General features: G+C 50.7%; 1 protein-coding gene across 1 annotated transcript in view; it reads right to left on the minus strand.

Annotated features, from left to right (window-relative positions):
- Nucleotides 1–7,685: 7,685 nt before the first annotated feature.
- The window catches only part of RFX8 (regulatory factor X8), a 63,175-nt gene continuing 45,034 nt past the window's right edge, over nucleotides 7,686–25,826 (minus strand). The window contains 10 exon segments of the mRNA XM_024743974.1: nucleotides 7,686–7,738; nucleotides 9,138–9,252; nucleotides 12,912–13,006; nucleotides 16,341–16,485; nucleotides 18,100–18,158; nucleotides 20,289–20,291; nucleotides 20,328–20,475; nucleotides 21,523–21,636; nucleotides 24,501–24,554; nucleotides 25,153–25,272. Coding sequence (XP_024599742.1) covers nucleotides 7,686–7,738; nucleotides 9,138–9,252; nucleotides 12,912–13,006; nucleotides 16,341–16,485; nucleotides 18,100–18,158; nucleotides 20,289–20,291; nucleotides 20,328–20,475; nucleotides 21,523–21,636; nucleotides 24,501–24,554; nucleotides 25,153–25,272 — 906 coding nt within the window.

Here is a 25,826-nt window from a genome sequence, read left to right on the forward strand (position 1 = left end):
CCGCAGGCGCCCGGGGGCGGGGCCCCGGGGCCGCCCTCGCAGCCGTGCGCCGCGTGGGGAGGTGGGGCTCCGCACGCACGGCAGACGCGGTGCGCAGTTCTCTCTGCGCGGCTGGGCCGGGGGTGCGCTTCTTTCCCGCTGCATGGCACGGGTTCTGCAGCCAGACAGGGGGGGTTGTTCAAATCCCAGCTCAGCGCACTCCTCCACTCACCAGCTGTGCGGCCCTGCCGAGTCACGTAAGCTCTCTGTGCCCGGTTCCTTCATTAGGAAACGCAGAAAACAGTATTTACATCATGGGAGTGAGGGATGGGAGGATGGAACGGGTTAATATTTGGAGAGGCTTAGAACAGTGTGTGGTGCGGAGTAAGCGTTACGTGCTGTGAAATAGCCACAAGGTAGGGATGGTTATCATTTTATGGCGGAGGAAGCCGAGCGAACGATGAAGATTGGCGCCAAGTCCGTCTGAGGCCAAAGCCCATCCTCTTGCGCTGTAAGGACCGTGACCATCTTACACTTCGCTGTGACAGGAGGGCATTGCTTCCAGTTCATCTAAAAGCAGAATCAAATTGCTCAGTACACATACACTGAAGTGGAGTCGGCAGTACCCAGCGAGAACGCGGCCAGGGTGGTGTAGCAGAGGACTGTATGAACGCACCACCCTTAAACGCATTCTCGTATCGATGGGAAGCTGGCCTGTTTCCAATAATAAAGTTTTATGAACAGTCTTGTGTTCTGATGTGTTGGTATCTTTTATGTTCTGTCTCACTGCTCTGGGCTCCTCTGTTTTCTCCTGTTCTTCCTGTGGTAACCAACTAATGGTGGTACAGACAGCAGCAGGTTACCTCACCAATCTGCATGTCCCTTGCTTTCTGCCTCAGGGCCTGTGTGCCAACTGCCACGTGGGACATAGGTAGGGTTCCACCGAGCAATGTGAAAAGCCACGAGTGCGGAACATTAACCCCCCCTTGCCACGACCCTTGGCGAATGGGTCCAAAAGCCAGAAGATAAATACTCCCCACTCCCAAGCCACAAGTGGACGATTCCGAAGGCCACTCTCCACAGTTTCTCGGAGGGTCTCCAACAGGATTGAGCCCCGGTTATTCACAATGGTAACCAACACAGTGATGTACCCTTAGACTGGCTTTCCGTCCTCCGTGTTCCAGTCATTCTAGTCAGTCCCCCCTTTGGTTCTGTAGGACTGCATCCCAGAATGACTAGCTAGGTGCAGGTCCTCTTCTCAGACCCAGTTCTCGAGAGGATGCCAAGCTCAGGTACAGGTGTGCACACGCAAGAGCTCTCTCGAGTATGTACCTTGTAGTGGAGTCGCAGGTTCTGGGGCACGAGTCTGTTTCATTTTATTATAGAACATCACACTGATTTCCTCAATGATGGGACCAATTTACTGCTACCATCAGTGCGTGGAGGTTCCTGTTGCTCCACATTCTCAGCAACACAGATTACTGCGAGGCTGTCTGCCCCCCATCCCAGCAAGCTGGCGGATGAGTAGTGATAACTCATTTTTATTTTAATGGCTCACGTGGTTGATCACCTTTTCATACAAGTATTGGCCAGCTGGAGACCCTCTTTTGTGAAACGCCTGTTAATGTCTTTTGTCCATTTGTATTGGGTTGTCTGTACTTTTTTGTATTGATTTATTAGAATTAATTTTATTTCCTATGTTCCAGGCTTAGGGTGTTCAAATGTCACAAATTGTCTTTGGCTTGTTTGAATGGTTAATTTCATGTGTTAACTTGACTGGGCTAAGGGATGCCCAGATAGCTGGTAAAACGTTATTTCTGGGCGTGTCTGTGTTTCTGGGAGAGATTAGCATTTGAATCAGACTGAGTAAGGATCACCCTCACCAATGCAGTGGGCGTCATCTGATCCAGTGAAGGCCTGAATAGGACAGAAAGGCAGAGGAAGGACCAATTTGCTTTCTGCCTAAGCGGGACATCCATGTGCTGCTGTCCTTGGACATCGACACTCCTGGTTCTGGAGCCTTGGGACTCACTGCATTGGTCCCCCTGGTTCTCAGGCCTTCGAGATGTCAGGTTTGAGAGCCCTCACCAGAAACTGGATCAGCTGGAACCTTGATCTTGGGCTCCCCAGCCTCTAGAACTGTGAGAAAATAAATGTCTGCTGTTTAAGCCACCAGATTTGTAGTTTATTGTTACGGCAGCCCAAGCAGATGAATACAATAAACATACTGAAATTAGCTTATCCATTACCCTAAGGATGGTTATCAGTATTGTTTTCAGGTGTTATCTGTTAGCAGTGAAATTGCTATAAATATCCTTCTACAAGTCTTTTTGTGAATGTACGTTTCCTTTCCTTTGGGTAAAAACCTAGGAATAAAATCATTGGGTCATAGCGTAGGTCTGTGTTTAATTTTATGCAGAACTTTCTGTTATGGACTGAATGTTTGTGCCCCCAAATTCATATGTTGAACTTCTAACCCCTAATGTGACAGTATTTGGAGGTGGGGCTTTTGGAAGGTAGGTAAGGTTAGATTAGGTCATGGGGGGATTAATGGCCTTATGAGAAAAGGGAGAGTCCCTGCGCCCCCCTCCCCACTGTGTTTCTGCTCCAAGGAAAGCCCATGTAAGAACACAGCGAGAAGGCAGATGTCTGCAAGAAGGAGGAGAGCTCTCACCAGGAACCCATCACCTGGCACCTTGATCTTGAACTGCTAGCCTCCAGAACCGTGGGGAATAAATGTCTGTTTCTTTAAGCCACCCAGTTTACGATATTTTGTTATGACAGCCCAAGCAGATGAAAACACTGACAAACTGTTTTCCAAAATGATTTTTGACCGTTTTATAGTTCTACTAGCAATATATGAGTACTTCAGGAGGTCTCTAAATGATGCATGAGGTGATTTCACAAAGAAGGAGCTATTTTGAATCGGGGCTCAGTTACTTGGCTTGGTAATATTTCCCATAGATCTCAGATTTGTTTATTGTAAGCAATCCTGAACCATCACGTGTGTGCTGTTACAGAAAAGGACTCCCCCTCTGGCAAATACTATGAGGTCTGGCTGCAGGAAATTGGTCCTCGGTATGTTTACCAGCAGATTTGACTTGTAACGGGAGAAAATGGATTGCAGATCTGCTGCTTATCTGTCACTTCCCATTAACAAATACTTTGTCAAGGACAATAAGAGGCACACGGTCAAAGGTACCAAAGCACCATTTAAAGTTTGGGGCTGGAAATGTACAAGAGGAGCCTGGGATGTCTTCTCCAGTCAAAAAAAGAAGCAGCAGCAGCAGCTAGAAAAGACCAATGAAACATGTCAAAAGAAGCAACTTGAAAGGTCCTCCACTGGGAAAAGATGGAATAATTTAGGCATCAAAAAGAAAAATGATGGCAGTTAAAGAAAGGCCTAAATGTACATTTACCATATTCCCAGCAATTGCACTCCTGGGCATTTATCCCTGAGAAATAAAAACATATGTTCCCCACAAAAACCTGTAGACACCATTGTTCATAGCAGCTTGATTCATAATAGGCCCAAACTGGAAACAACCCGAATGTCCCTCAATACGTGAATAAACAAACAGCAGTGTATCCAGACCATGGAATACCCCTCGGCGCTAAAAAGAAACAAACTATTAATAAAGGCAACAACTTGGGTGGATCTTAAGAGATCCTGCTGAGAAAAAAAAGCTAGTCTCAAAGGTTACATATTGTATGATTCCATTTATATAACATTCACAAAATGACAAAATTATAGGGGTGGAAGCCATTAGTTGTTGCTAAGGGTTAGTGATGGTGTGTGGCTACATAAAGCGGTGGCATGAGGGAGATCTCTGTGGTGATCAACAGTTCTGTATCTTGACTGTGGTGGTGGTTACGTGAACCCACAGGTAATAGAAAATGCTAGAACTCTACACATCCATTGCATCAATGGAAAATTCCTGCTTTTGATGTTACGATCCAGTTGTTTAAGATATAAGTATTAGGGGAAACTGGGTAGAGGGGAAACTGGGTAGAGGGTACGCAGGTCTCTCTGAGTGAATAATGATTAGAAACAAAATTAAAAACAAATCCTCATAAGTCATCACTAGAAGTTGTTAGGACATCCAATGTATTCTGAAAAAAAATTTCTTCAGATAATTCTAAATAACTTAAAAATTTTTTATTTTATATTGGAGTAGAGTTGATTTAAAAAGTTGTCTTAGTTTCAGGTATACAGCATAGTGATTCAGGTATACATATACCTATTCTTTTTCAAATTCTTTTCCCAGTTAGGTTATTACAGAATATTGAGCAGAATTCCCTGTGCTATACAGTAGGTCCCTGTTGGCTATCTACCTGAAATATAGTCGTGTGTATATGTCAATCCCAAACTCCTAATTTATCCCTCTCTCCCACTCCTCGGTGTATATACCTAAGAGAAATGAAAACATATGTCCACACAAAAACTTGTACACAGATGTTTACAGAGGCATTATTCAAATGGAAACGAACTTATTCATGTTTATTGTTAAGTGAAAACCACCTGGGTGTCCATCAGAAGATGAATGCGTAAATAAAATGTGGTGTATTCATTCGATGGAATTATCATTTCAATAAAAGGAGTGTTTCTGGGGGCTAGGAAAAAGGGGAAAAGGTAATGAATGTGAATGTGTGTGGGGATTCTCTGAGGTGATGAAAATGTTCTAAAATTAGATCAAGGTCATGGTTGCACAGCTCTCTAGATATGCTAAAATCACTGAATTTGATGAAATGAAATTCACGTTTTATGGCAAGCCAAGAAAATTGAATTATAAAATTTGTCTTTGCCTGTTTGCCTTCTCTAGCGTGTATACTGTGTATCTGTGTTAACCAGATCTCCTTAGGAGATAACCTTCCTTCTTAATCTTGTAACGGGCCGGGACAACCCACGACCAGCTCTTCACTTTGTACGTGTAGATCTGGACTGTGTAAGCTGTCAATAATATGCCATTTGATCTATAACCTTTTGTCTCAAAAACTTATATAACTATGCTTTGACCTCTGACAGGTCAAGGCGGAACTGTTCTCAGAGCTTTCTGAATAATCCTCAGGTTGGCTCAAATAAACATTTTCCTTTCTGAGATGGACTACTGATTAATTTTTTCATCAACAGATTGTACACTTTAAATGAGAAGAATTTATCGTATGTATATCTCCAAAAAAATGTTTTTAAAATCTGATCTGGGGCAAGCTCTTGGTTACAATTTCTCAGGACAGCTCTCCCCACCCTGAGATACTCAGCAAGTCTCTTTGTTGTTTCCTGGGTGGGTGGAGGCAGGTAGGAGGGGTCAGGAGTGCAGCCTTACTTCTGACTCACCCCTACCTGCAGTGCGTAGCCCTTTGGATGTTCTGGTGTGTGAGCTGTGCCACTGGACTCCCCACCCTGGGCAGGTGTGATATTTGATGACTGCCCTCTACTAAGAGGTCACCCAAGTTGTGTGGATTGCAAAACATCGCCTTGGTGCTTATGTTTTTTATTTTTATTGTTTTAAAGGTTTTTTCTTTGATGGGGACCATTTTTAAAGTCTATATTGAATTTGTTACAATATTTTTTTTTTTTTTTTTTTTTTTTTTTTTGGTTTTTTGGGCCGTTTTTTGGCTGCGGGATCTTAGTTCCCCCACCAGGGATCGAACGCGTACCCCCTGCGGTGGAAGCGAGGGGTCCTAAACACTGGACTGACAGGGAAGTCCCTTGCCCGCTTTTTGATGCTTTAAAGATATTTTATAGTTTTTCTAACAAGTATTGTGTTCGCCTGATGAGTTGGTTCAACTACACTAGCTTGCCATATTCCTGGAAACCAATAAGGATTTTAAATTCCTTAATCATTTTAAACTCATGGCCAGTAACATCACGGGGGCCCAGGGGCTACTTCATGTCTCTGATTCATTCTCCCTCCCTTCTGGAAGACTCTCACACCTCTCCTTCTTCCTACTTTCTTTGGATGTCTTTTCAAATTACACCTTGCTCGTGAATCTTGTAAGAAGTAACATTCCCATCCTTGCCTCTCTCTCTCTCTCTCTCTCTTTTTTTCTTTTTTGGCTGTTAATGCTTTTCTTTCCTTTTTAATTTTTATTGGAGTATAGTTTTTTACAACATTTTGTTAGTTTCTGCTGTACAGCAAAGTGAGTCAGCTGTACGTATACACAGATCCCCTCTTTTTTGGATTTCCTTCCCATGTAGGTCACCACAGAGCACTGAGTAGAGTTCCCTGTGCTACACAGTAATCTGGCCTATTATAATCGTTAAAAGACAATTACTTAATGAAGGTAAAACCACGACTCTTATACAGATATAAAATGAATGTGTGTCAAAGATTTTACGGGACTCAATTAATGAGGGAACTAGTAAGATGTTGCAGCTGATTCAAAAGAGAATTCAGGACTTCCCTGGTGGCGCAGTGGTTAAGAGTCCGCCTGCCGATGCAGGGGACACGGGTTCGAGCCCTGGTCTGGGAAGATCCCACATACCGCGGAGCAACTAAGCTCGTGTGCCACAACTACTGAGCCCGCATGCCACAACTACTGAAGCCCACGCGACTAGAGCCCGTGCTCTGCAACAGGAGAAGCCACTGCAATGAGAAGCCCACGCACCGCAACGAAGAGTAGCCCCAGCTCGCCTCAACTAGAGAAAGCCTGTGTGCAGCAACGAAGACCCAATGCAGCCAAAAAATAAATAAATTTATAAAAAAAAAAAAGGAGAGAGAATTCAAGACACTAAACATACATAGACAACAAAGAATGCCACCGACAGTAATCTACAAACGGATGCCACACAGCTCTGTGCTCAGGGCAGTTATCAACTGCATCCCGCTGACGCACTAGTTTGCATTGTGTGGAGGAGGATTTGCATTGTTATCTGTTTGATACAACTTACAAGATTTGTAAAGCAACTCAAAGACCGTGGAAGACCAGAAGGGCGTGTTGACCCTTTCTGTCCATTTCAGAGCTTTATACGATATTCACTATTCTCTGCTAGATCTCAGGTGAGAGAACCCGGCTCCATGAGAGGCATGGCCTGGTCTGGAATAAGCTTGACCCACAAACAACTCCTGGCTTGTTTAACTTTGTGAAACCATGGTCCACGTGAAGGGGAAAAACTAGTGGTGTGAATACTCTGACTTCACGTGAAGGCCCTAGAAGGCCGAGGGGAAAGCACTGTGAACTGAGGATGCCACCTGCCGTATCGGTAAACAAAGGATGTTGCAGCCATCAAGCCGTCACATGACAGCCACCCCGAGACCGTGAGCCCTGAGGGAACTCAGGATACGGGCGGGATGCCCCCCGTCTAGCAATAAGCTGCTGCAGCCGCCCCCAGCCGTGCACCCAGAGGAGACTCAGGAGGAGAAAACACAGGAAACTGGCCCCAGATAGCCGAGGAGCACATCAAAGGAACGATGCCAGAGAGCCCAGACTCTTGCGTCTTCCCATACGTAGAAAAGTGCTAAACTCTTTACCTTGAGATGTCCGGTTTTCTTTAATTAACAGTCATCTTTTGATGTTCCGACTACCTGGTCTTTGTTGCAAAAACGGCTCCTATCTACTCCAGCCCCCGCCCCTTGCCTCTTCGGAGCCGTCCCTCGGAGTCATCTGAGATGCTGTGTCCCGGACCTTAGTCCTCGGGTTTGTCCACCGAATAAAACACAACTCTCAACTTTCAGGCTGTGCATTTTTTCAGTCGACAGCACTAACTACAGAGCTGGCTTTCCTCCTGTGGCTGCACGGGAACTCTGCTGACCTTCATCTGCGGGGACGGGGACAGCCTCATGACGAATGGGGGTCACATATATGGCTGTGTACAGCCACAACCCTCCAAAGGGCCCCAGTGTTTGCAGAAGGGTCTAGAACAGGGCTTGTCTGCTCTTCCTGTCCTGTGTACCTGCTGCAAGGGCATCTGGCAGCCCTGGGGCAGGGATTCCTTGCCCTGATAGGTGTGTGAGTTTGTGGGCTGGAGGCTCTGTCTGTCTGTCCACGGCTGTGTGTCCAGTGCCCAGGAAGGTGCCTGGGACTTTGCAGGGACGCACGACATCTGCTGAAACGACTGATCCCCTCTGTGGGGCTGGGGGGCTCAGTGGTGACTGTCCCTCCCCGCGACTCTCCTGTGCTGTGTCTGTACCACAGCTGTGACAGATGGGACCCCCTGGGCCCCGAAAGACCCTCTACTGGACCAGAAAGTTGGCAAAACAGACACTGCTTTACTCTTTCCACCATCTGCACGCAGTGGGGACTTTATCAACTCTTATTCCTGAAGGTTAAATCCGGGGCCCCCAAAGAACCCATTTCTTGGTCCATCTCAGTTGGGAGATGGAGAAAAAGAGGATGCTTGCTGCTTTCCTCACGATGTCTGAAAACGCACAACTCAAAAGCCAGGGGAGGTTTCCTGCGCGTCCGACAACGATGGCAGGGGAGTGACAAAAGACATGTCCACATGTTGAGATACAGGGAAGTCATTCTGGCTTATACATGAGTGAACTTGAGTTTGATGCTAACTAAAATAGCCTGTGTGTGGCCTATCAAAGCTTACACTGTGCCTCGGCTTTAATTATTAGAGAAAAGGACACACTGACCAGAAGTAAAGAATGTCCATGTTAAAAATAAAGATTAAATGCCTCCCTTCCTGGGACACCGATACTGGTTACTCCTTTGATGGTTAAGTCCCCCTTCCCAGGTGACAAGGCCATACTGACTCGCTGGGTATGTGCCGGTCTGTTCTTTTTTTTTTTTTTTTTTTAAATAACCTTGAAGAAATGAAACCCTGACTTGTTTAATGTTCTTTGTTTTGACAAAATATAAAACTGTGATGCTCTCCGGAGCAGTTTCTCAGAGTCATCTGGGAAGCTGGCTTCCAGGCTAGTCCTCAGTTTGGCTCAAATAAAACCCTTTTCTATTCTTATTTTAGATTGTTTATTGATTATTTTCATTGACAGGAGAGTGAGGTGTGGTCCAGCTGTTTGATGAACTACCATATTGCCATAATAATATTAATATGGTTTTTTTTGGTGTGTCGTTCTCTGTGTGTTGTATCTTACATGAAAAGGTGAGAAAAAGACGAGTGGGTTCCACATAGCAATGAGGAAAACGCTTAGGCTGTAATAACATCTGTAAAAGGTAGAATACAAAATGCTGTGCGTTCTTGGACTTACCGAAGCTGTCTCTGTGCCAGAGGGTCATAGCTTTGCTCACGGCCGTGAGGAGGAAATTCCATCTCAGCTGGAAGCTGGCGGCCAATCTGATAAACTCTGCTTTGCTTCTGCTCAGCTGTGACATTTTAGAGAGAAAAAAATGCTGGGGTTTATGATAAAAATCAAGGCGAGCGTGTCGTCAAATGCACCCACGGGTGGCGCACAGACAGTCTCAAGAGGTCAAAGTGGGGCAGGAAGAAGGAAAGCCGAGGCGAGAGGCGGCCCAGGCCTGGGCCCGGTCTTGCACCATCTCCTGTGGGGATGGTCCCAGGCAGAACCCTTTGAAGTGGGCGGGGAGAAGGCAGGAGGTGGGAGAGCAGCTTACTTCTTTTTTTTAATCCCACACAATTTTTTTAGAAAAACGTCACTTGTGGGGAGCAACAGGGGAGGGAGGCCTGCGGGACGGCCTTGCTGCAGCCCCCTTGGCAGCTGCCTCCGAGAGGGTCGGGGGCTAATTTACATTTGGCGAGCCTGACACCGTGAAGAAGGGGCCCAGAGTCCCACAGTGACGGAAGGAAGGGTGCCGACTTTGCAAGGCACAAAGCTGGCCGCTATGCCGCATGAATTATCTGAGGCCCAGAAGGCCCACCTGTGTGTCCAGTGGAGCCAAGGCCATCGGATGGCCTGAGTGGCACTAAACTGGGCACCTGGGAGATGCCTCCACGTGCAGACTAAGGAACTCCTCACTAGGTTGACAGCAGCCTCGGGCCACACTTCAGGTGAGTTACAAACCAAGAGTCGTATGTAATTTCCAGCACAGGTTGGAGTGAACCCCCCGAGTCTCCCCTGACTCTCCTGCGTGAGGACCACCCAGACACTCAACCGCAAGTCTCCGAGGAAGAACGGCAGGGACTGGCCAGGAATAAGGAGATGCCCTTTCCTCTCGGTTTCTGTTCAGCCCCCGCTGAGAGCCCTCAAAGGCCCACCCTGGGCTCTGGGTGGGTGTGGACCTGTAACCAAGCGGGACCCTACGGGGCCCTCCCAGGACAGACCCCCCCGCCCCCCATATCCTCTGCTGTAGCTCCTCTCTGAAGTACCTAGATAATAGCATCTCGTGCATATTTCTTGAGAGTTTCAGATGCTAAAACCCGCCTCCCACCAAATGGAAGAAATTAACTACCCGATGACCGTGAGACCTACTGGGGCCTAAGGACTGATCACCACCAACCAATCAGAAGAGGATCGTGCACGAGCTGATCACGCACCCTGGGACCCGGCCCCTCCCCTCCCCTGGCCTTTCAAATTGCTTTGTTGAAACCCTTCCAGGAGTTCCCAGGGCGTGCTGAGCGTCAGCCACCCATCTCCTTCCTCGTCTCCTTGCTGGGCCCTACAATAAACCTTTCTCTGCTCCGAACTCCAGCCTTTCGCTTTGTGTGGCCTCACTGTGCGTCGGGCACGTGAGCTTGGGTTTGGGAACAGACTCCCCTCGGCAGCGGCATCCTCCCCGCACGACTTGGGACCACCTGGAACGGGGCTCTTGGGGGGAGCCCTGCTGGTGTTCAACACACACAAGGATGCTTCCTAAAACCATCCAGAGAAGGAGCTGTGGGCGATCTCCGCACAAACATTCACAAGTGAACACGGACATTACCCAGCTTTCCTCCTCTTGCCGGCAGCGTGATACCTCAGGTTCCTACATTTAGAAAGGACCCCTGGGCCCAAACTGCACGAGAACCAGGGGAACAAATGAAGCAGGACAGAGCTGAGCGTTTCTCTCCTCTGGCTCTGCCAGATGCTAACAAGTTGACGCCGTTAGTCATCGTGGACAAGCCCGAGGCTTCACATTTTAACAGTCTGAGTATCTCATTGACAATAGTCTTTTTTTTTTTTTTTTTATCAGCCAGGTTGTTTTACAAAAACAAGCCCTTCAAAGGCAGGCAGTTACAAAACCACCATTTTTCGAAGACGCCTCACTCGTGACGCTGCAGGGGTGAGGACGGAAACACCGCGTTACACGGTCTTGCATGCAGAACCAGTACCAACGGTCTCAGTGGGCTCAGCGGGGGTGAAGTGGAGGCTGCGTGAGTGTCTCAAACAAGGACCAGAGGATGGAGAGCTTCATCCTGTCGAATGAATCTCTGTCTCTGCAGCTATGCACCCATGCACATTACCACTGGTACAAGTGAGCTTTGCCGAGGACCAAGGAGAGGGAATCAAAACCACACAGAATCTGGAAAGACTATATCCGAGGAGCAAAGAATGGAAACAGACACCTGCCAAGGCTTGGAACCAGCTTTCAAGCTCCTTCCTGGGTTTTCTGGGGGAGATGGAGGGGGCAGGAAGACATGTGGCTGGAGGCTTAAGGAGAAAACCCGAGTCACGTTCTGGTCCCAGGTCCTCCAGGTCCTTGCTCTCTGCTGCAGAGATGTGCCCCTCTTCCCTAGGCCGGTCCCCCACTTTCCCTACGCCCACTCCGCTCCTGCCGTCCTGTCTCGGGAACAGTGTCTCCCTTTCTCAGCTTATTTTAATCCTATCTGCCCTTCACCTCCCAGTGGAACCCAACTCCCTCGTCAAGGTCTTTTCCTGCTGCCTCGGCCTTCAGAGGATGATGGCTCGAGGGGCGGGTGGCCCCGTGTTCCGAGCCCACTGGGGCCAGGGTGCTGGGGCTTCCCCTGACAGCATCCTCCGCTCTTACAGGGTGACTGTAAGCAGCTTTGGGCAGAAAAGAGCTCTTTGCAGGAGGTCGCTTCGTCTTGTCACTAACCTCAAACCAGGCGCGCCCATGCTCTGCTCATCTCCGGCCCTAGCACACCTTTCAAATCTTTTGATCACACGATACTTTGCCTAACTTGTTGGTTCTTTCCGTAGATCAAAGAAACAGAAATGATGACCTATCTCTTCCCCAGCTTCCCCTTCAGTAATCTCAAGAGCAAACTGTGTGGACACGACAGCATCTAAAGAGCGGGCACAGGATGTCAACAAGCCTGCACACAGTGGGGCACGGTGCCCACTCTGACCCCCCATCTCAGTGATTACCTGCGATGACTTCCCTTTTCCGCTTTAAAAACTTTCTCGGCCGAGCAGAATCTTCGGAGATGGTTTTGGAGAGCACTGAGTCCACCGTCTCCCCGCACTGCCGGTATTCTGCTCAAAGGCCGTTTCCCTTCCTGCCAACATTTGCCTCTTGAGTACTGATTCTTGCGCTGCAAGCAGCTGGGCCTGATTTGGTAACGTGACTACTGATAAGGGTGGTGACGACAGTCAAGCCGACGGGCCTACTGAGAAGTAAAGTCCAAGTGACACGTCCAGCAGAAGGACCAAACCCGCCCACGTCCAAAACCAACTCATCTTGGCTTTTGTGAACCCAAGCCTGACACCTTACTGGGACTGTCTGCAAAACCCCCAGATGAGAGCCATTCTCCCCAAAAAGACAAACCCATCTCCCTCCTGAACACTCCTGCTTGGTGCACACATACTCAACCGCACACCAACACTTACCTGCCCACACCCACTCACATGCCCTCCCACGCACAGACACGCTCACATATGCACACGTGTGCTCACTTGCGAGCAAACACACACACAGAGTTGCATGACGTGCCAGCCTCTGAGACACCACTTCCCCAACCTGAACCCCCGTCCCGGCCTTGACACATTTCTGTCCAGAGCGCCAGAGAAAACCTTTTCCTTTGCACCAGGTCCTGGGCACTCAGTGCTATAATGTAGCTAGAATGACCCACACCCACTTCTTCTACTGAAAAAAAAAAAAAAAAAAAAAAAATCGTGGTTTTGTACCTGGAAGACAAATGTTTGGAGGTTTGAAGACAGACAATTCAGGAATACACTGAGGTCTGCTGACATGCCCAGCAAAGAAATTTAACTGCTCAAACCTATCACCAGACAAAACAAACCCTTGTGAGTGGAAGAGCAGAATTTCCCCTTAGGTATTTGTATCCCAGGTGACCTAGGGGATAGCATCCGCACTGCAGTTCAAAGGAATTCCCCACGGCCTCGCCCTCATTTTGAACACAAAGGCTGCCGTGGGCTGGGTCTGTCACCCCAGGTCGTCTGGTTCAGAGCTCTGTGGTCTCGCCTTCTAGCAATCCCCTCGGCTACTTGTTGAAATGGGAAGAAATAGTTTGAAATCATAACTACACCTTGTAATCACACAGAACCCCGCTCCAAGTGAGCTCACTGCAGGGTACAGACGTGACCTCACCCATCCCTGCCGCTTTTCTAAAGGGGGTAGTTTGTTCAAGTCCTTTAACTGATGGTGGACATCAAAGCCGCTGAGGGATGTTAGGTGAGTTGCCCAGGGCTGCAGACCCTGTCAGTACAGGCCCGAGGGCTGCAGCCCAAGTGTGCGACCCTGGGACTTGGGTCCCGCATCCGCGCACGCAGCGCTGAGAGTGGAAGGACAGTGGAAGCGCATCTGTCTGAGTGCCCCCATGTGCCAAGGAGATTTAGATAACCCAGTGGGCTGCCATGGCCCTGGTGCACATTTGGTCAGGCTCCATCTGGAAGATCTTCCAGGCACATCTCAGGCATTCGTCTGCCAGTGGTCATGCTGTCTCCCTGCCGGCTCTGTGCCCTCTGCAAAAGACATGCAAGGATGCCAACAGGAGCCCAGGAGTCCCTGGCAGGCTGGCGGGCACCTGGGGGAGAGGCCTCATGCCTCCTGGGTCTTCCTGGGCTTGGGCTGGGGGTGAGAGCAAGGTTTGGGCAGCCAGCTGGGATTGCTGGGGAAGCCAGTGGCCTGGGAGGGGGGCTTCCATTGCCCTGAAGCCTGCTGGGTTAGGTGTTCACCTTTCAGCTGCTGGTCTGGTTGGAGGGGAGTCTCCCAGGGGAGGATCTGGGATTTGGGACAGCCAGGCAGTAGGGACAGGGGATATAATCAAGGGACAGGCAAGCAGTGGGGGGAGGGAGCTACTTAGCAGCAAGTAAGGACCCATTTCACTATTTTAATAACTGGTGCAATCCTACCAAGTCAGCCCCCCCTCAAGGTCAAAGGAAGACGACAGGATACTTTGCGGTGCTTTTAATGCATCGCTGAATCCACGTAGCCATCTGGTCGTGAAATGCTGAGGTGCCCCCGTGTGCCAGCCCCGTGTTGGGCGGGCCGTGATGAAGCCCACAGCCCACACCTTGAGGGGGCTTCAGGCACTGGGGGGCAGCTTTATGCATGGCTGACCCCTCCTGGCAGCCCTCAGACCAAAGCCTAGCGACTGGGGGAGGAGGTGGTATCTGGTCTGCAGCCCCTCCTGAAGCAGCTCCCGGCTCCCCCCGAGTGGGGAGCCTCCTGCTGTGGTGACTGTCCCCTCGCAGCGATGTAACCACGCGTAAGCCAGCTCTTTGTGGAACTGTAACTGAGGCAGGACCCTACGGGGCCTTCCCAGAATAGACCTCCACCCGTGTCCTCTGCCTGCCTTTTGTCTGTAGAAAAACTTTAGCCAAAGAAGAAATTTAATCAGAGAAGTGAGAAAATGCAGAAAGAAAGGAAAACAGGCAAGCAAGACAAAATAATAATACTTTAGCCATTAAACACAGTCAAGGACCTTTAATTCCTCCTCAAGGACTCTAGAGAATATTCTGAGCCGTTCCTTGAGCTGTTTTGCAGATACTGAAACCCCCTCCAGGGGGGCGAAGTTAACTGCTGCCCACGAGCACGGAGACCCCAGACCGGTTGGAACCAGAAGGTTGATGATGCCGACTCCCGATGACCTCACCACCAGCCAATCAGAAGAGTGTCCACGAACTGACCACGCCCTGCTCCTTGAACGCTATAAGACTCCTCACGACCCGCTCCAGGGTGGGACACACAGTCTTGAGGGCATGAGCCCGCTGTGGCCCGCTTGCCTGGCAAAGCAATAAAGCTATTTCTTTCTACTTCACCCACAACGCTGAGATTTAATCTGGCACCAGCATACAGAGGCCAGACTTTGGCATCAGAATGGAGATTTTCTTCCTTAAGATTAACTACAACTGTCAGATAGTGTCGGTGCCCAGAGTACGCAGCTCCAAAATGTGCTTCAGTGGCATATTGGTTAATTTGATTGAAAAGTTACTTAAGAAACGGCCAACACAGGAAGGACACTGACCCTCCCCCTCGGTCTCCTTGAAAACAGGAAATAAATCTCCGGTGTGAAAGGTGCCCTTCTGGCACCAGGATGTAAAGAGACACCCTCATCCCCAGAGACAGGGAATTCAGGCTGAGAACAAACCATGTATAAACAAACCATGTTACTTTTTATTTTTTTAGCCGCACCGCCAAACTTGTAGGATCTTAGTTCCCCGAGCAGGGATTGAACCCAGGCCCTCGGCCATGAAAGCACGGAGTCCCAACCACTGGACAGCCAGGGAAGTCCCAAACCATGTTAGTTCTTTAATTTACTACCCAAGCCCCAATTCTGTTTAGCTTCTTCACTAATCGGGCACCCTAAAACCTAAGTTTCTTTGTCTACTTCTTCGGTCCCATTTCTATAAGACCTCTGTGCACATGATTTAAAATTTGTGTCTTTTTCTCCGGTGAACCTGTCTTGCGCCAGGTTGATTATTAGTCCAGCCAGGAGAACTCAAGACGGGTAGAGGGGGAAATTCCCCCTTCCCCAGACAATAGCAAAGGGCACGAATATTCATGGGCTTATGTAGCACTTGTTTGTAAAGTAGTGAAATAAGGTCAAAGCACCACCGTTAAACTTCACATTGTTAAAAATAACACTTGGTGCAGGAATTCCCTGGTGGTCCAGTGGTTAGGGCTCTGTGCTCTCACTGCCGTGGGCCTGGGTTCAATCCCTGGTCGGGGAACTAAAATCCCACAAGCTGCGAGGGTGCGTAAACAAACAAACAAACAAACAAAACTACAGTTAGAGCAGAAACTGGCAAGGCAGATAGCTAGGTCAATCCCACTCAGGCCCGAAGAGGTGATCTGTGCATCTACAAGAGGGATACAGGAGGGTTTTCCCAAGGAGACAAGAAATACTGTCAATCAGCAACCACACTCACTCGGCAAACATGTCCTGGCACTATGGGCCCCAGGGCAGGCCCTGGAAGAGGGTTCTCGGGGCACTCCTCACCTTCTGCAGGAAGAGGTGTGCGAGCAGGTAAATTATAACGTCAAAGAGGAACGTTCTAATTCTATTAGGAAATCTATAAATCAGTGATGGCCATAGCAGCCCTGATTATATACCAAACACTGCAACCAAGCAGCTGAGGAAGGAGGATTACGTTTCATCTCTGTGTTCCCCTCCAGGTCGTCAGTGCCGCTCGGGTTACTCGTCAGGGCTTTCTGGGAAATATCCAAGGCGCCCTGATGCATGATGGCGTGTAGATCCAACGGCAGGATGCCGACCCTCAGCACCATTCTCACGGTCTAAAGACAACGGCAAACGCTACACTTAGTGAAATCTTGTCATCTTACTTTGGCCTAATGCCCCCTCTCCAAATTACCAAAACTTTCTTGTTGTCGAAGAGAAAGAAAAGTGGATTTGGGTAGTTTTGCCCGTTAAAACTGAATCCTAGGGCTTCCCTGGTGGCGCAGTGGTTGAGAGTCCGCCTGCCGATGCAGGGGACACGGGTTCGTGCCCCGGTCTGGGAAGATCCCACATGCCGCGGAGCGGCCGGGCCCGTGAGCCATGGTCGCTGAGCCTGCGCGTCCGGAGCCTGTGCTCCGCAACGGGAGAGGCACCGGCAGTGAGAGGCCCGCATACCACAAAAAGAAAACAAACCAAAAACAAAACCCTGAATCCTAAATGACAATCAAAATGTTCAAACTGCACACATTCTAGAACGGCCTTTCTGAAAGTCGGCATTTAGGACGCTTCTGCTCACGGGCAGACGTCTCAGGGCCCTGCAGCTCCTCCTCCCAGTTCCCTCTTCTCTGCACCCCGAGCAAGGGGCCTAAATTCTCTAGAGAGGAAAACGGTGGGTAATTGGGCTCTGCCAGGCAAGTGCGGTTCTGGAGAAGCAACAGGGCGGGCGGCCTCTACAGGATGGCTGTGGGGACTCAGAAGCTCTCCTGTCCTTCCTCTGGGGAGCCTGGGGCAGTGAATTGGGCCTCCGCTGTCCAATGGGACAAACCTCTCCCTTACGTGTTCGGGGTCTGCAGGACGAGCGGTGAGTCATCCTCACACCAGCCCCAAGAGCAGGCACTACAGCCACGTCTGTTTTACGGAGAGGAAAGGGGCCCTTGGGTATTCAGTAAACTCTCCTGGAACAGTGAGTGTAAAGGTATGGCTCCCAGCAGGCCAGGCTCTGGACCCTGAGCCGGCCGCTTCAGTGGGTAGGGATGGAGGTCGTGTTGCAAGGTCGTTGCCATCGCCCCAGTGGGGAAGGTGAAGGTGCCCAGAACCGGATGGGCCTCTAGCTCAGAAGGAGAAACAACCCTACTGGTGGGGGATGGAGGTGGTCAAAGGGCGGCCCCAGCTGGGCGGCCCCTGGCCGGGGCTGATTTGGGGCAGAGGGCCGGTCCCAGGCTCCGTCCCCATCTGCCACCGTGGGATTTCAGAACAGATCCTAGAACGTCCCCTTCAGCCCCTCTCTCCCCTCCGCTAACACCCAGGAGTGAGAAGGTCGGAGCCGAGGACCTGGTGCCCCGACACACAGAGTCCGCGGGGCCATGTGCACAGCGTACAGGGTCTGCCTGCCTGTCCGTCTGTCCTAGGCTCTGCTACAATGCCCTTCCACCTCTGACGTTGGCTTGCCCGGGACACCACCCCTGGGGGGCCTCCCTCTGGAACTTTAGAACCGTGACCTGCTGGCCCTGCGTTCTCTCCTCCACGGGCAGAGCCTGGAGGCCGGAGGGGAGGAGGGAGCTCAGCTTCCAGCTGAGCACCTGGGGCCCAGCAAGCTGTCCTCTGCCCTCCAGGTGGGTGGGCCGGCCTCCCTGCACGGGGCCTGCTGCTCGCTCTGAGGGACACTGGCAGCCTGCACTTTTTGCTTTGGGAAAGCTGCTTTGTTCCTTCCTGTCTGGTTGCCTGAAACCTACCTTTGCCATGTTGGAAAGGTATGTCTTTCTTCTTAGTCTTTTGACAAACGCAGTAACTTCTGTGAAGAACAATACACACACCCATTACTGATGCTTTAACTTCAGGTTTGCACGCAGGAAGGCAGTGCACACGGGTGGCGCACCCACGCACCCAGGGCAGAGCCGTCCACCAGGCCCACCCAGCCAGGCCCCCAGCCTCCCCACCCCGCTGCCCGCTCGCCCCTAGACTAAACCGCCCCCGACTCGCGCAATGCCAGGAAAGTGATGTCCTCCAGCGTCTGCCGTGTGCTCCGCGAAGTTGAGGATTTTACCCAGGAACCCTGACTTCCCTCAGCTTCTCATCTCTACATGCTCTCCTTGGGAAACGATCAGAAATGAGAAAACATGAGAGAGGAGGTGCTCTCCTGGATGTATTCATTTATTCATTTATTCACATATTCACTTACCGGGGACACTCCTGCAGCGTCTGCTGGGTGCTGGCTGCACGGCTGGATGAAGGGGAATGACCTCCACCCTCCAGGGGCTCCCCACGAAGGGTAGGTTACCGGGAGCACAAACAGCGTCCCAACAGCAGAGTAAGTGCTCCCGGCAACGTGAGACACAGGGAGAAGGAAGTGAGCGGTTCTAGCGGAAGAAGGTATCAGGGACGGCTTCATCGGGAAGGGGACATTCTGCCTGGGCCTTAATGCGTAGGTAGGAGTTGGCGGGGAGCAATGGCGGGGGGGCGGGGGTGACTAGGCACAGACAGCAGTAGGAATAAGGGCCTCTTGGGGACGACCAGTCTGCAGTGCTGGGGAACGCCAGTGGGTCATGGGGGGCAGGGGGACAGGGTCGGGCCAGAGGCCAAGCAGTGAAGGAGAGAGGACCATCTGGGCAATGGGGGCCGTGGACAGTTGTTAACTGATGGAATCGCTGTTACAGAGCACTTGCTGGGAGGGGAAGGGCATGTGACCGAGGCGGGGCAAGGCTGCAGGCAGGCCCATCAACTAGGAAGCTACTGAAGATCCTAGAGGGGTTTGGAGAGCCAGAGGGCTGGGATTAGCGCAGGCGGTGAAGGGGCCACCGGAAAACTGGACCCCTTTCACGCCCCTCCTTTCCCAGCAAGTTCCAGACCTCACTTTCTCTCTGCAGGACGCTTCCTGCTGCCTTCTTGGCTGGCAATCACATGGGCCCAAGGGCCCAGCCTGGGCATGTGAATTTTTCCAAGTGGGTCAGACAGGGATCAACACAGCCTGGGGTGCTGGGGATGCCAGGCATGGGTGAAGATTAGACGAGGCCTGTTCTGCCGACCCTCGGGGGAGAGAGAGTGCACAGGGTGCAAGCGTGGAAGATCTGCAGAGGGGAAGGGAAGGAAGTGGTGAGGGCTTGGTGGGCGGGGAGAGCTAGAGGCAGTGATGGAGAACCTCACAAAGGCAGGAGGGAGAAAACCGGGAATATCCAGGACCGTAAAACACGCGACCTACACAGTGGGTGTGTGACGGCGTTCACAAGGGCCACGGAGCTGGAGGGATACCAAGGGGTCAGATGCAGGGAGGCCGGGGACAGCCAGCAGAGCAGCTCGGGCTCCCAAGAGGAAGCCGTCGCAGGCTTGAGCGGACGAACAGCCTTCTGCGACAGCAGAAGTGTTCAGACTTCTGTGACAGCAGAAGTGTATAGACACCGCGCCCTGGCAGCCGGATGGAGGGGAGAGTCACCAGGGTGACTGGGACCACGTGGACGGAATTTCTAAGGCGGGCGAGATAATCTCTGAGCCTCGCGGGAGCCCACCCAGAGCACGGAAAGGCGGGAGGATGCTGGGGTCGGAACCCTTGCCGGCCCTGCTTGGGTGGGCAGAGAGCTGAGGACGGCAGCTGCCGCCAGGAGCTGGATCAAGAGAGGGGAGGCCCGGCCCGCCTCCCCCTTGCCCTTTCCTACCTCCCTGTCCCCTTGGCCCTGCTGCGATTCCCGAGGGGGAAACGGTAAGAGGGTGTTGATGTGTCAGCACAAGCATCTCTTGTGGGCACCACAGGAAAAGCCGGGACAGCCGAAGCAGCCAGGCCTGGTGGACTGCAGTTTAGTGCCTGAGGACACAGTTAACACAGAGGGGAGGAGGCCTGCCCCACGTGGAAAGTTCATCTGCTCTCACAGCATTTATGTTGTCCCTCGAAACCAGCCTCTGAGCTTGGAGATTTGTAAGAGGGCTGGAGAACCTTCTGAAGCAGTGAGGAACCACAGCTTAAACTTCTTACTGAGCTTGGAGATCTGTAAGACGGCTGGAGAACCTTCCGAAGCAGTGAGGAACCACAGCTTAAACTTCTTACTAAACAACTGGACAGCTTTCAGATGCTAAATAGAAACATCTTCCAAAAAGTCATGAAGGAGAACGTCCTCAATTCCCTACAACAGAAGTGTCAAGACAGGGACTTCCCTGGTGTTCCAGTGGTAAAGAATCTGCCTTCTAATGCGGGGGACGCGGGTTTGAAGCCCGGGAACCCTGGTCCGGGAGCTAAGATCCCACACGCCGCAGGGGCAATTAAGCCCGTGGGCCGCAACTAAGACACGAGGCAGCCTAAAAGAAGTGTCAAGACATGTGACTGCTGGCCGGTGTGGACGGCCTCTGGTTACGAGTGGCCGCAGTTCACGTGAGCCACAGACAGAGAGAGAGAGGCCACGTCTCCACCTGCCGAGGGCTCGGCTACCTCGCAGCCCTGGCCGCTGTCCATTGGGCAGGACATCAGGCTGGAGAAGCTGGAATCGGAATTCTTCCCAAGATTTCCAAGTATCGATAACTGATTCAAAAATTTAAACACCCCAAATGCTGGCCAGTACGGGGTGGGGGGCAGGAGGGGAGTTCAAACCAAAATATTTAAGGGCTGGACCCAGCCTCCAGTTTTCAACCTTTGTGGTAAACATTGAGAAGCCCTGGATTTCTTTTTTTCCTAAGAAAATAATAAAATAAAAGGTAAAAGTTCATGACTAGCTTAAGGGGAGCATATTTTCACTGTAGAAATTATATATAATTGACCCCCAAACTACAATAATCACTCCAGAGCTTAAAAAACAAACCCGCAAGGCCTGGCAGTTATATATAATGCAAAGCGACTACTCCAATTACTCCTTTAAAAAAGCTCTCTTTTGGCTGAAATAGCAGAGGAAGAACTCCGACTCAGTTCAGGGTTCACGGGTCACCGGAGCCACAGGTCACCATGTGTACTGGCTTTTTCTCTACATGAGCTAACTCAGATTCTCAGTGAATTCAGAAAGAAAAGCTGAGTCTTGGGGAAAGATCCAAGGCTCACGGTCCATGGGCCCCACGACTGCCTCCTCAGAAGGTCTGAGGTCCACGGACACCGCCGAGAGTGAGGGCTGCGGGTCTAACCCCAGCATCTGGTACCAATGTCTGGGAAGGATGCAAACCAGCACCTCGAAGGAGCTTCCTCCTACTTCGTACAGCTGTCCGTCGTAGCATTTAAGGAGCTGGCACACGTCAGGCAATGACATGAGCATGACCGTGTCCTGCTGCAGAGATTTCCAGAAGGATGTGAGTCAGTCCTCCACCCGATGTAAAGAACAGAACGTATCTCTGAACGCTCGTTTTGCGCCTGGTGAGGCCTATCCAGCCCACCTGCCCCCGACTCTTCATCAGCCCCAAATGGTAACAGAATGAATTTCATTCCAACCCACGTAAAGTTCTGCCCGTTGGCTTTTCCAAGCTGTATCTCAGAAGTGATTTTACACCCCTCAGAGACCACCTGCCAGTTGGGCGGGAGAACGTGGACCACCTTTTCCTGAGGCAGCCTTCGGGAAGGAAGGCTGTTTCTGACCACAAGGGGGCTCCTACTGATGGCAACAGGATGAGGATCAGGGCCCAGGGATAAAAACCAGAGTTTAGAATAAATTTTCATCGACTGATTGACCCCCTCAATTATTTTTCAGCTCAGGAAGAAGTGTAACCGTATGGAATCAAAGATACCTCGGGGGCTTCCCTGGTGGCGCAGTGGTTGAAAGTCCGCCTGCCGATGCAGGGGACACGGGCTCGTGCCCCGCTCCGGGAAGATCCCACGTGCCGCGGAGCGGCTGGGCCCGTGAGCCATGGCCGCTGAGCCTGCGCGTCCGGAGCCTGTGCTCCGCAACGGGAGAGGCCACAACAGTGAGAGGCCCGCGTATCGCAAAAAAAACCCAAAAAAAAAAGATACCTCGGGACTTCCCTGGTGGTCCAGTGGGTAAGACTCCACCTTCCCAACGCACGGGGCCCGGGTTTGATCCCTGGTCAGGGAACTAGATCCTGCATACTTGCCGTAACTAAGAGCTCGCACGCCACAACTAAGACCCAGTGCAGCCGAAATAAATAAATAAATACTAAAAAAATAAAAAAGACACTTCCTCCTTGACATCATGTCAGAATTCACCTAAGGACGGTGTAGACTAAAGGGATCTGGTGCGATTCTATCGCACCAAGGAGCCTTCTTTAAAGACTTCTGTGGACAACTTCTGTTTTGTTTTCCCCCATGCTGACTTCTCAGATTCCATCTTTGAACCAGGTGGCCAACCTGAGTTGTCAGCTCATGAGGACTCTTGCCTTTGGGGATTCCTGCAGCTCAGATATTCTGAGACATCACAATACTGACCCCAGGGCCCTCCAGTGACCCCAGGCAAGAGGCGGTCCCTTCTGTGCAGGCTGTCAAGGGAGTGAGGCCCGACCCTGGACTCACCTGATTTTCAACTCTCTTCTAGAGAAGACGTCTCCCAAGAGACTCATAGATACTTAACGAAAAAGACAAGAGTGGGATGAGCAGGATGTGTTAATCCTTCGACTCCCAGGCTGGAGGCTTTTGGGGCTCGTGGGTCTGGATGAGACAGCACCACCTCCGCTCACTCCCCCAGCACCCTTGTCCCAAATCGTCTAATCCCGGTGCATCTGCTTCAGAAATATTTCTGATTGGTCCCGCTTTCTCTCTGACGTCACTATCATTGGATCTCCCAATCCAACCCTCCTTCCTTCTCACCTCGACTGCGACAAAACCTCCTCCGCACCCTCTGCTCCAATATGGCCCTTGGATGTCACTGCCAACCCGTCTCCTCAGTAAGTCGGGGTCTTCCAGAGGCCCTTCCTGGCACCGGCCGATTCCCACCTCCCCTCTGGCTTCTCTCCTTTCGAGATAAATCCGGCCACAGCGACCTTCTTGTCCTGTGATGCCGGTGACCATCCTGCTGGCTTTGTCTGCACCACTGATTCCGCCTGGAATCCCTTTTCTACCCCATTTCGAGTCTGTTGAACTTCTGCTTTTCTAAGAGAGTTGCCAGCAACGTGGCCTCCCCCGGGGAGCCCGCTCCAGCTGCCTCTGTTCCTCTTCCCTTGAGCACCCAGAACAGTCCATCACACTGGGTTCTAGAACTTTCCATATGGTATCATATTCATTGGCTTACATCGTTCCTTTCAGTACCAGACTATAAGCTTCTCCAGCCTCCTGGGGAATACCTTCCTAGTTCCAGAAACGGTGCTGGTCACAGGGTAAGAATTCAGTTAGTACTTGATGAAGCAAGGAAGGCAAGAAGGAATAGATTTCTTTTTTTAAAAAAATTTTTGGCCACGCCATACGGCATGTGGGATCTTAGTTCCCTGACCAGGGATCAAACCCACGCCCCCTGAATTGGAAGGGTGGAGTCTTAACCACTGGACCACCAGGGAAGTTCCAAGAAGGGATGGATTAGCTATCCAACGTGCATGGATGTTTATAACATAGCATTAACAGGCCAGGGGCCACTCTGAAGACAGCGTGGTCCCTCCCTCACTCCGATGCTTTACACACAAAGGACAAAATGCGTTCATGCTGAGTGAATATTATCTCCCAAAGCTGAAGGGCTTAGAACACGGAGGCCTCAGAAAACTTTTCATTTAAATGTGCACTTGCTTCCCTGGATTTTCATTTTATACAGCAAAAGCCAGAATTCAGAATGGTTAAGAGATTTACTCGTGTCTTCCACGGTCAATTCTAGAGTAAAATCCAATCATCACGATACCCGTGTCAGAGCACCCTGCTTCGAACTGCTTCTTGTTCAGTCAGCGTGGATCCATAACGCCTCTGAAGCATCACTGAGAATTCCAGGGTAAATCGCGTCACCAATACTGTGCTCCAAAATCAGCCGGAATTAGGATCTAAAAGTAGCTGAATTTTCTATTTAAAGTGTAAAGTGATCCATATGAGCACCTTGGAAGCTTTCCAGATGATTAAACTGAATGAAAATACACCTCCAAGAGCTCACTGACTGTAACACAGCTGCATTCTGAGCGCTTCAGGCAATGAATTCCCACCAGACATCCCTCGAGGGGTCTTTTCAAGTAGAAAGGTTAAGAACGAGTCATAAATGCTGGTATTTTGCAGCTAAAACCTACTCTCTCTCTCGAGTTCTTGGTTTCTCACGTTCTGTAAAGTGTCTTGACAATAGCTGCAGTATTCGTCAGCGAGAGAGGCCATCTAGGAAGGATATGGAGAATCATTTCAGTTTGCAGCCCACTTCCGGAATGAACTGCTCCTCAAAGACCTTCCTGAGGCCCTGAGATGCTGCTTGTGTTGCCGTTTGGCTCTGACAGCAGCCGGCCTCTTGCCTGGGGCCGCGTGTTTTTTAGCCACCTGGAGTAATGCATCACTTATTGGCCTGAAATTGATGTAGTTCCATGGCTGATGCCATAACTCGTACATTTCCAGGATCTGCCCCACCCACTCTAAAGGCCACCGGTCTTTGACCACTGTCTCTCCTAACCCCAATTTCTCCCTCCCCATCCCCCAGCCCAGGTTCCAGGAAATGCACATATGTGTTCCCTGCTCTGTCACGGGGAGGCCCTCATTCTAAAAGGTGACAACGTGGTCCCACGTGGAGCCTTTCTATAGGACGTGACGAGAAGCCCTGAGTTTCCTGACCACCATCAAGCCCAGGAGGGAGTGCTGGTTCTTCCTGGTCTGGGAGAAGGCAAACATTACTCCATCTGGTACGACTATGGTCACAGGCAAACTAAGAAGCCAGTTGCTGCCCCCAGGTAGCCAAGGCGTGAACGTTCATCTCCCCGATGCATGCACGCCCAGTATTCTGTAGGAGTAGCTTCTCTGCCAGTTCCTGCTCCCAGAATGGACTTCTTCCGAATTCCGACAAAGGCGACCCGACTGGGTCTGTCTTATTCGGCAAATGATTGTCACCCTAAAAACCATTTACACGTGGATTCTTTCTTTAAGCCAGGTGATAGTTACACGGCTGCTTTGGAGTAATCTTTTATCCACACCTCTGGACACACTGTTGATCCCAGCAATTTTCCCTTTTATTTCACTGCAAAAAATACTAACCTTCCTCTGTAAGTCTGTGCGCTGCAGTCATCAGGGAGGAATTAGGATTTAATGTATTGCAGTCTTACTGCCGTGTATTACGAACGCTGAATCGTGACGTACAATAAAAACATTACCTATGGATAATCGGACGCCATAGATACATTCTACGACTCTTGTCTATCTCATTGTCCCTCCTTGAACTACAACCATATCCTGTCTGGGTCACCGTGCCTGGATTATACAAATGGTGAGTCATATAGGAAATCTCAGGGCCTTACGGACAAGGAAAATGAGGGGCACAGACTTTCCTTTAGAAGAACAGATTACAGAACGTAAAACCTTTCCATCAAGGATGGAAAAAGGCAACATGGCGGAAAGCGAATTCAACATTCCCGCCTCTTGTCATCCCCGCTTCCCCTCCCCACCCCC

Source organism: Neophocaena asiaeorientalis, unplaced genomic scaffold, assembly GCF_003031525.2.
Source record: "Neophocaena asiaeorientalis asiaeorientalis breed wild unplaced genomic scaffold, Neophocaena_asiaeorientalis_V1.1 scaffold114, whole genome shotgun sequence".
Lineage (NCBI taxonomy): Eukaryota > Metazoa > Chordata > Mammalia > Artiodactyla > Phocoenidae > Neophocaena > Neophocaena asiaeorientalis.